At 42.0% G+C, this 10,754-nt stretch overlaps 1 protein-coding gene across 1 annotated transcript; it reads right to left on the bottom strand.

Annotated features, from left to right (window-relative positions):
* Positions 1–4,388: 4,388 nt before the first annotated feature.
* On the bottom strand, positions 4,389–9,548 carry LOC129869110 (uncharacterized). The gene is made up of 5 exons (XM_055943616.1): positions 9,425–9,548; positions 7,153–8,189; positions 6,928–7,059; positions 6,426–6,765; positions 4,389–6,166 (listed from the first exon to the last, which is right to left on the bottom strand). The coding sequence occupies exons 1-5, from the start codon at positions 9,516–9,518 to the stop codon at positions 4,479–4,481; spliced, it is 3,291 nt and encodes a 1,096-aa protein (XP_055799591.1). The 5' UTR covers positions 9,519–9,548; the 3' UTR covers positions 4,389–4,478.
* Positions 9,549–10,754: the final 1,206 nt, after the last annotated feature.

Here is a 10,754-nt window from a genome sequence, read left to right as displayed (position 1 = left end):
ATGTTTGTGGGTGTAGATGTGTTTGTCCTTGTTTGATAGAGCCATTGGACGTGTTTCAGCCATGTTCTGATCGGTGGATTCATTTCTAAATATATCTCTCACAGTCTCACGTCAGAATTAGACTTTCATCCATGTTTCTCAAACGTCAAATTTAGAAGTTGTTGCAAACGTCAAAAAGTTAAGGTTATGTTTAAGTTTAGGCATTAACTCCTAATTTTATGTTAGGGTTTAGTTTAGGCATGAACTACAAAAGGTTAACGTAAAAAAAAAGATTTGGAATAGGCTTAAAACAAAAATCTCAAAAACAACTTTCAATCACTGGATTTTAAGTTGCAACCGGCAGATGCTTACGCCCATCCCCCATCTCTGTCCACAGTGTCTTATCAAAATCAAAACCTACTTGAAGGTAACACGCTCACTGTACTTTGATCCGTTCATCTTTCCCTCGATCCTGACTAGTCTCCCAGTCCCTGCCGCTAAAAAACAACATCCACACAGCATGATGCCGCCACCACCATGCTTCACCGTAGGGATGGTGCAAGGTTTCCTCCAGCCGTGACGTTGGAATTCAGGCCAAAGAGTTCAATCTTGGTTTCATCTGAGATTCCTTTAGCTGCCTTTTGGCAAACTACAAACAGGCTGTCATGTGCCTTTTTACGGAGAAGTGGCTTCCGTCTGGCCACTCTACCATAAAGGCCTGATTGGTGGAGTGCTGCAGAGATGGTTGGCCCCTTGATTTAGATGTGAAAAATGTGAAAAAAGTGAAGGGGTCTGAATACTTTCCGAAAGCACTGTAGTGTCTTAAGGGTGTTTGGCCACCACAAGCTGCCAGAACAGCTTCATACTCCTTGGCATAGATTCTACTTGTGGACCTAAACCATGCCAGGAAAATGCACCCCACACCATTACATTATTTTTACCTCTCATTTACTCAAGTGTAAATGCCTACAGTTGGGAAGGCCGCAAATTGGGCAGAATGCATGTCAAACATACAGATTGTTGCATTGTGGCCATAGACATATAATCCATAGAATGGTTTTGGAATCTCTAACCCTGGCAATTTGACTGTTAAACTCAAGGGTACACTAGCAATGGATGCCAGTCCTGACCTGAATTGGAACGGGCATCTATGGATTGTACACTGAATAAAAATATACAGTCTTGGTCCCATGTTTTATGAGCTGAAATAAAATATCCCATCAATTTTCCTTTCGCACAAAAAGCTGATTTGTTTACATCCCTGATAGTGAGCATTTCACCTTTGCCATGCTAAACCATTTCCCCGTGACAGGTGTGGCATATCAAGAAGCTGATTAAACAGTATGATCATTACACAGGTGCACCTTGTGCTGGGGACAATAAAAAGGCCAATCTAAGATGTGCAATTTTGTCACAACACAAACCACAGATGTCTCCAGTTGAGGGAGCGTGCAATTGGCATGCAGCTGATGAAACTGAGGCTGTGCACAAACAAATCATTTCTGCACTTTCACTTTCAGAAACCATCTCAGGGAAGCTCATCAGCGTGCTCATCATCCTCACCAGGGTCTTAGCCTGACGGTAGTTCGGCGTTGTAACCGACTTCGGGGGGAAAATGCTCACCTTCAATGGTCACTGGCACGCTAGAGAAGTATGCTCTTCACAGATTAATCCCAGTTTCCATTGTACCGGGCAGGTGGAAAACAGCGAGGATGGCGTAGTGTGAGCGAGCGGTTTGCTGATGTCAACATTGTGAACAGAGCGCCACATGGTGGTGGTGGGTTTATGGTATGGGCAGGCATAAGCAACGGACCACGAACACAATTGCATTTTATTGATGGCAATTTGAATGCACAGAGATACCGTGACGAAATCGTGAGGCCCATTGTCATGCCATTCATCCGACGCCATCACCTCATGTTTCAGCATGATAATGCACAGCCCCATGTAGCAAGGATCTGGACACAATTCCTGGAAGATGATAATGTTCCAGTTCTTCCATAGCCTGCATTCTCACCAGACATATCAGACAATGAGCATGTTTGGGATGCTCTGGATCGACATGTTCCAGTTTCCGGCCAAATTCCAGCAATTCCGCACAGACTTTGAAAAGGAGTGGAATAACGTTCCACAGGCCACAATCAACAGCTTGATCCACTCTATGGGACGAAGATGTGCCGTGCTGCATAACACAGCACAGGACTGGTTCTCTGATCCACTCTATGGGAAGAAGATGTGCCGTGCTGCATAAGACAGCACAGGACTGGTTCTCTGATCCACACCCGTTTCTCTTGGTTAGAAGGTGCACATCTGTATTCCAGTCATGTGTAATCCATAGATTAGAGCCTATTTTATTTATTTCAATTGACTGATTTCCTTACATGATTTGTAACTCAGTAAAGTCTGAAATTGTTTCATGTTGTGTTTATATTTTTGTTCAGTACATTTCTATGGCTGGTTGCCTTTTGCAGCTTTCAAAATACAATCCTGGGAAAAATGTAGTTTGGAAAGAGAATGTCTACTGCTGAAAAGAGAAGACTAATCTGTATGTAGAATCAATGCTAAAAAATAAATAAAAAATCTCAACTCCTAATTTCTAGCTCACAGCAGCACTGTTTTTCAAAGTCGCTCATCTTGAGATGGACTATTGCCACAGCAAGCACATTGGCCATCACCATGGGTAGCCTATGGCTTCATCACTGTGGGTAGCCTATGGCTTCATCACTGTGGGTAGCCTATGGCTTCATCTCCATCATTAGGTGAGTCAGTATGCATCATTTATTATTAAACCCTGGGCCGATGATTTCTTAATCACGGGCTGAAGTAGAACCAATAATTACAAAAACACAATAATTATTATTTAATGTTCCCTTTAAACAAAAGAAATGTTTATGAATTGTTTGATTTCAGATTCAAATCAAATAAACGAGGAACGAGCCTTTACTATTTTTTATCTTGTCGCGTAATAAGAAGTATCAATTGGCCAAAAAGTACATGGACCTCGGTGTCCTAATATGTAGTTAAGGCCATGCTTCCATACGCTATAGTCTATTCTACACAATTGCGCCCAGTCGACTCTGTCCAATAAAACTTTAACTCATTACCTTGACTCGTTCTCTGTCCAATCTAACGTGACCCTGCTGTAAATCAAGCAGACAGATGATCAACATCAATTATCTGCTAGGGATGTTAGATCTAATATGGACCACGGCACAATGGTCTTCATCGGGTTAACGAAGGAGACAACAAAACATTCTGGACATTCCTCGCAAACAATATTTTCCCTGCACTTTGGCTGTTGTTGCATCGAGTGCTGTATCACTTAGAAGAATCTAAAATATATTTTGATTTAACACTTTTTTGGTTACTACATGATTCCATATGTGATCTCATTGTTTGATGTCTTCACTATTATACAATGTAGAAGATAGTAAAAATAAAGAAAAAACCTGGATTGAGTAGGTGTGTCCAAACTTTTGACTGGTACTGTCCATTTTGGATTTGTGTTCCCATGAAAACTATATTCACACCGTAACATAAGGAAACACTAAATGTTACATAAGCCTAGTTACAGTGCATTTCCAAAATCACCATACAAAGAACTGTCCGAGCAAGATCCAGGATTCTTACCGGGTTCAAGTTCAATGTCTCATTTAACTGATAAATGCTTCATATATGATAGAACAACAAACACTGCCATGAATGCAAGGTAAGAAATGTAGTGTTTGTCTCATGATTTTGGACAAATTTGTCAAGACACCAACCATGAGAAAGGGTTAAACAGAGTTTGTTAAATTAACTTGTAAATTTTATTGAATGTTCCTTATATCAATTACTAGTTATCAACAGCTGTTTCTGTAAGTTGTCCACCGCAGGAAATCTTCACTGGTACTCTATCTTATAGAAAGACCCTTAGCAGATGACAGAGGTGTTACTGTGTTTCCCGGCGTTATACCTATAGCGGACATTACCATTCGATGCACTGAGTCACATTAGTAGAAATCTCATGCATCCGTTTGACAAGGTTGAACATAGGAATGTGTGTTGTAATACACAGTACACCTCCATTAGGATGAGATCAATCCTTATTCTTTCATTTAATGATTTTCAATGTGTCATTATTTCTATATAGTCTACACTTTCTCCTTCTGAACTTCTAACATGGGTAGGATGGGTGTGGCTTTGTGACAATGACCACAAGAACAGCCACTCAGCGATTTGAGGCAGTTACATCTCTGACATTGCCCGAACAAAAACAATGATTTTCTATGCTGTTCTGGTTTAATCTAAGCCCTAATTTTTGTTCAGTTACCCTGAGGTGGACAAATGAACATAAGGCTTTACACAAGGCTAAGAGTTTTAAAACAAATCCAAATCAGCCCGACATCTGTTGGATCTATCCAGCAAACGCTCCTACAACATTGGGAAGCTTAATGTTCTAATGGAGACCCAATTTTGGTTTCCAGATAATGTTAGCAGGACAACATTCCATGACTTATTTATTTTGGAACCCCCTGCCGTCTATCCTCTTTATCCTTCAGGAATTCTCGCTCATTTGGGAGTACATCTTCTCCTTTTGCAATCTTACCTAGAATTGTAGACTCTTTCTTCATTTTTTTCAACTCTACGATCCGATCCTCGAAGCCTGGCTTGCGTTCGTCCTCCTCTGTGCGAATGATTATCTCAATGTACTCCATAGTGGAGAGAGAGCTTGGCTTCAGTGCAACATCATTAAGTCTCTTGAGACAGTCAGAAGACTTCTTGATCAAATTCATCAGTGCGTCCTTGATCCTATGAAACTCATCCTCAAGCTTCTCCAGCATCTCCTTGGTTTCCATAGACTTGCCCCACGCCTTCATGAAGTTGTCCTTCATTCCTTGAACAGTCTTTTTCTCATTCTTTGTGTCATATGTCAACAAGACTTTTTCCCTGTCGTGGTCACTGGAAGAGCATTTTCCTGGACATATGGTGCAGTTACCATCATCATCCATCACGGCACAACTTTTGATGTCATCCTCATTTGGAAGGAAACTCCAGATGTGACATGTAAAATTGCATACCTTGCAGTTTGTCACAAAGTCTTGGGATAATTTGCTTCTCTTCAACTGTAGCACAGTTACCTTAGTCTCAAAATCCATGTTCTGTTTCATGTTCTCGTCCTCGTTCTCCAGACACTGTTTGAGGCTTTTGATCTCACTTAGCTTTGACAGACCTGCAGTGATCCAAGGGGTCAGGCATGTCATGATCTTCTCCAGAAGCTCACGTTCTTCCAGAACTTTCTTTGTCAGGGTCAGATCTTTACTCTCAATGCTTTCTAGTGCTTGGAAAAATTTCTTAATCTCCTTGGAAGTTGACCTCCATTGCTCTGGACACTGGGCCTTATGATCATCATCAGTATCATCCTCTTCAGAGCTGCTCTCCGTCTCCTTTGAGAACAGAAATGAACTGTTGAATTTGAAATGGATTGGTAGCCCCTTCTTGTCTTTCTTACAGGGCAGATTTACAGCTTTGATGGCCTCTAGCACCGGTATGTTCTTCCCATCAACAAATGTCACAAGCATCAGGATGTTTTCAGCAACATCCTTTCCAAAGATGGACAGGATGGAACCAAAGATGTATCTCTGGGAAGGACTGAGACGAACAAGTGATGCCTGTACTACAAAGCAGACTGCATCAATGTAATCAATCCCTAAAGGGTGACACAAGAAATCCTTCAACATCTGGATGAGCAATTTATCATGAGCCATTCCTCTGGTGTCTCTGAACCCTGGTGTGTCAATGATGGTCAGAGAATAAGGAATCTGAAAGCCTGGCTGGTTGTAGAGCTCGTATGATGTCACAACCACAGTCTGGCACTCAGCCTGTGACCTATTAGTCACCTCATGGATGAGCTTAAAGCGGTAATAGTCTTCCCACTTTACCCCGAGAATGTAGTTTATCATGACATTGACCAGAGTTGTTTTTCCTGCACCTGTGGCCCCCAGAAGCAATATCACCTTGTTATTCACTTGCTCAACTTTCCTCCCAAATGTGTAGTGGTCAAAATGTTCATTTCCACCCAACTTCTGTTCTAGATTCAGCCAGTGGATTGAGGGGTTGCCCTTTTCCACCTTCTGGGATTTTTTTAGAAATTCCTCACTTTTTGCTCCTGTTGATTTGCTTGTCTTCGGGTTGGGAATCAGAGACCCTAAGGGTAGTCAGCACAGTCTCAGGACTGGGTAGACGTAGACTATTCCCTGCTTCGCCACAGTTAGCAGAGACTCTGATGCTGTATGCAGTGTCAGCCTCTAGTCCTTCCAGTGTACTCTCTCTAGTAGTGGTTTTGATGGTGTGCCACATCTGATTGTCTATAGCCTTTACACTCTTTCTGTATTCAACCACATAACCAATGACTTCAACATCATCTCCCACCATGGTAGGAATGTCCCAGTTCACACAGACACTACCTGATTCTATCCTCTTCTCTGTGGGTGGTCCAGGGGGGCTACATGGGCGGGTCCTGAAGTATTCTGTCCAGTCACTGGAGAGGCTCACACCAGGTCTACACACCGCCTTGCAGCTAAAGCGGTACTTTTTGTAAGGGTCCAAACGACTGATGGTGACCTGGTTAGTTGTAGAATCCGATTTGACCTCGGTCCACTCAGAGTCAGCCTGCTCAGCCTGGTACAAAACCTGGTACGACTCCACAGAGGTAAAACCAAGGTTGGGAGGGTTGACCTGCAAGTGGACACAGTCATGCTCCAGACTCTTGATGGTGGGAACACCAGGCTTTGATGGCAGCTCAAACTGTGGATTCAAAAGTGTCCCTCTTTCATAGACATGGATGGAGGACGCAGTGAGGTGTTTGTTTGGAATTGATGCAATGCAGAATGCAAGATTTTCTCTGCCTTCGTTTGACTCTTTGAAGTCTAGGAACAGATTTATGGTTTGCCTGGTTAGGGTCATTACCTCCCCTGAGCGAAACCACTTTTCTGCTGCAGTCTTCCCGGCTGCGTTGGGGTTGTAAGGTATCAGTGAAAAATCACTTTTAGATTCTTCCAGCAAGTAGTTCTCCAAGACTAACTCATAGTCTTCTTTCTCCTTCAAATAGGATAATGAAAAACACACTACATAATCATTAGCTTTATCAAGCACTATTCTATCCAATTCACTGCTTGAGTACACAATTTGTACCTCTTTCATTATATCATTCATCTCTCTCTCTCTGTCGTCCAGGTACGTGATCATGAGGTCATTCTGGAATGGAGAACTTTCTTTGCTGTTGAGCATTTTTATCAGCTCTTCCTCCTCCATTCCTCCTCCTCTTATGTTGGGAAGCACCTTGCAGAGACCTTTCTGGAACACCAGCTTGTACTCTGAGCACAAGTCCCTGAACTTGTTGAGCTTGGCTTTGAGTTCAGGGAACTTGATAGCCATGTCTTCCTTCATCATGTCCTGGCATTGTACATCAGTATTATCCAGTCCGTCCAAGAGTCGCTGTGCGCGACGCACCAGGCTAACACTGATCTGCCTGACTAGCTGGGCAGCTGCAGAGTCCAGGTTCTTGAGAGGATAGAGCCAGGCGGTCATGGGCACAGCATGTTCTCCGTTCTCCCCTAGTCGACTTGGCAGGCCAGCATACACCTTGATGGCATCTTCAAATGTGACAGGGTTGTTTTCTAGTGCAAAATCACCATGGAAGGTGCAGTTGAATTTATTGGCCTCCCTCTGCTCTTCCTCACTCATCTTCAAATTTGCCTGCCCTTCTATTGACATTTGAGGGATCTTTTTTATTGTGACCTGCAGGTTTCCCTGGATGTCCTGGTGGTTTTCTCCTGAGGAAACCTCTTGGTCAAAAACGAAGAAGGCCTGGGCTCCGTAGAGCAGGGCAGTCACCACATGGGTTGCAGAGCCCTCTTGTAAGACATTACAGTATTTCACATTTCCTGCCCCCAGGTGGTTCATGGTCAGCTGCTCAAAGCGAGTGGTGGCACGGTACTGCAGGGAAACCCTAGACTGACGCTTTGAGGTCTTTTTGTCATGTAGGAATTCAGCAGAACCCTTCACACTGACTAAGCCACCAAGAAAACTGGCCTCAAGAGATGCAGACACATTCAAAGCTTCTGACTTGGCTTCACTTGAGTCTGAAGCAATGATTTTGAAGTCGGTGTTCGGTTGTGGACGGACATTGATGTGTTTCTGCAGCATCTCAGAATCCCAGAGAGTGATACCTGCAGTTTAAAGAGAATGACCAAAGAACGATTATTGTGAAATTTATACATGTGTAAATATTTCTATATGTAAACATGGTTTAATTCAAATAACTAATTGAAGGTAAATATTTAATTCAAAGTAAATATTCTAGGTGACATGACACGCATAGTTAGAAAACCTACACCTCCTACACTCAGAAGTAAAGACTGCTCTCTGTAGCACCATTTGAACCAGTCTGGAAATGGGTTCTATCTGGAGCTTCTTTCAGGTCAATAGAACCTTTGTTCCAAATAAAAGGTGCTATTTGGAACCAGAAAGACTTATATCTAGAACGTTTCCCTACAGGGACAAATGGTGCCACATACAATCATTAAAAAGAGTGCCATCTTTTCCATTGATCACTTCTATGACAGCATTACTACTATATGAACAACTTGCATGCCATCACTCTTTTGTACCAAGTGCGTCCTCTAGCGTTTCTTACTCTGTAGTGACCATAGAGATGCACCAGAAAGCTCATCTTCTCTCTGCAATGGCTGATTCTGTGACAGCATCATAGAGGACTTAAGTGCCCAAAAGCCTGTTTTAGCATGGGCAGCTCCATTCAGGACTTTCACCATTTGAAGTAGTCAACTGGGAGATACTTCCTTTCGGTTAAGGAAGGATTACATAATTCAATCTGGGTCCTCAAGATGGATCAGACAGATTATAAATCCCTGCCACTTGGTAATGTTAGCATAGCGCTAACTTATGCCATGTTATCTGATGGGACCAGCTACAATTTAGCATTCTGTCATGTGCAAGTAAATCAACAATTTTAATTAGTTGAGACGCATTTTGAGCTGGAGAAACTGTTTAAATGTAAATGGTGGCTTATGTTCACAAGTATGGCCCCAATGTCTTCTTCAACTATGAGTGTATTAGCAGTTTGTAAATAAACTGTAAAGGTGCATACCACCACCTACTGTGTGGAGTGTGTATAGTCTGAACAGGTATAAAGCCAAGGTTGGTGATTTACTGACATCTGCAGTTATGGAACATTTGCTCGGGAGTGCAATTCATTAGCTGACCCCTCCCTGCTGATTCTTCCTAAATCCATAGTAACTACTTTAAAATGGTGAAAGCCCTCAATGGTGTTCCCCCTGCTAAAACAGTGTGCCCTCTATCCAACTCCATGGTGGAAACACTGTCAATGAATTTAAGATGATGCATACTGATTACCTCCAAACCAAAGAGGAATAGTTTCCTGTACCTGGGATGAGGACATCTCTACGACAGTCATACAGCATCCCCAGCTGGAAGGGTCGGCCCAGAGCGGCTAGCTCGATGGTCTCCGAGTCAGACATGACTCAGTGTTCTGAAAACATATCAGTACTGGGGTTATTTCAGCAGCCCCAATATTAGAACATTTCAACAGATCATTTGGCCCTCAACATAAAATCATAGTTTTTTTTCTCATTGCCCAGGCAATGCAGCGTGTGTATAAATCACTGATACAGTATGTTATGCAAACATTTGAGTCACTCACATTTTTGTCCGCTAGTCTTGTTGTTCTTTCTGAACAGGAAGAGGTCTCTGGAACCCTAACGATTGGTGCTCTTATTTCTTTGGGAAAAAAACCTTGAACAGCACAAACAAAACAAAGACACTTTACATGTTGATGGTTTTCTAGTGGACATAATGCAGTCTTAATTAAAACAATCCACCTTAAGAGTTTACCTAAGTAATGTTCCAAACATTAAAATAGGAGATACAGTTGAGGTCGGAAGTTTACAAACACTTAGGTTGGAGTCATTTAAACTCATTTTTCAACCACTCCACACATTTCTTGTTAACAAACTATAGTTTTGGCAAGTTGGTTAGGACATCTACTTTGTGCATGACACAAGTCATTTTTCCAACAATTGTTTACAAACAGATAATTTCAATTATAACTCACTGTATCACAATTCCAGTGGGTCAGAAGTTTACATACACTAAGTTGACTGTGCCTTTTAACAGCTTGGAAAGTTCTAGAAAATGATGTCATGGCTTTAGAAGTTTCTGATTGTCTAATTGACATCATTTGAGGCAATTGTAGGTGTACATGTGGATGTATTTTAACTTTTAGGGATAGGGGGCAGTATTCGGACGTTAGGATGACTGAGGTGCCCAAAGTAAAGCTAGGATATGCATATAATTGATAGATTTGGATAGAAAACACTCAAAAGTTTCCAAAACTGTTAAAATAATGTCTGTGAGTACAACAGAACTGATATGGCAGGCGAAAACCTGAGGAAAATCCATCCAGGAAGTGGGATATTTTGATGTGTGTAGTCTATTGTCTATTGAACGCCTATACAGTATCTAATAGGTTAGGACTCAGATTGCAGTTCCTATGGCTTCCACTAGATGTCAAGTCTTTAGACATTGTTTCAGGCTTGTATTCTGAAAAATTAGGAAGAATCAGATCATTTTCTGAGTGGACTGTAGAATGAACAAGAGCTGGTTTACGCACATGACCGATTGCTCGCCGTTCGTTGTTTTTCCTTTCTATTGAAAACGCTATTGTCCGGTTGAAATATTATCAATTATTTAGACAG

This window comes from Salvelinus fontinalis, chromosome 13 (assembly GCF_029448725.1).
Source record: "Salvelinus fontinalis isolate EN_2023a chromosome 13, ASM2944872v1, whole genome shotgun sequence".
Taxonomy (NCBI): Eukaryota; Metazoa; Chordata; class Actinopteri; order Salmoniformes; family Salmonidae; genus Salvelinus; species Salvelinus fontinalis.
Note: the sequence above shows the minus strand (reverse complement) of the source record. Positions and strands in the feature narration are given on the sequence as shown.

What these genes read in the sequence shown, in the direction of transcription:
- LOC129869110 (XM_055943616.1), bottom strand. Translation starts at nt 9,518, where the DNA reads ATGTCTGACTCGGAGACCATCGAGCTAGCCGCTCTGGGCCGACCCTTC. An exon ending in TAGAGATGTCCTCATCCCAG is followed by an intron (nt 8,190 to 9,424) that starts GTACAGGAAACT and finishes TTTAAACTGCAG; the next exon opens with GTATCACTCTCTGGGATTCT. An exon ending in TGAATGATATAATGAAAGAG is followed by an intron (nt 7,060 to 7,152) that starts GTACAAATTGTG and finishes TCCTATTTGAAG; the next exon opens with GAGAAAGAAGACTATGAGTT.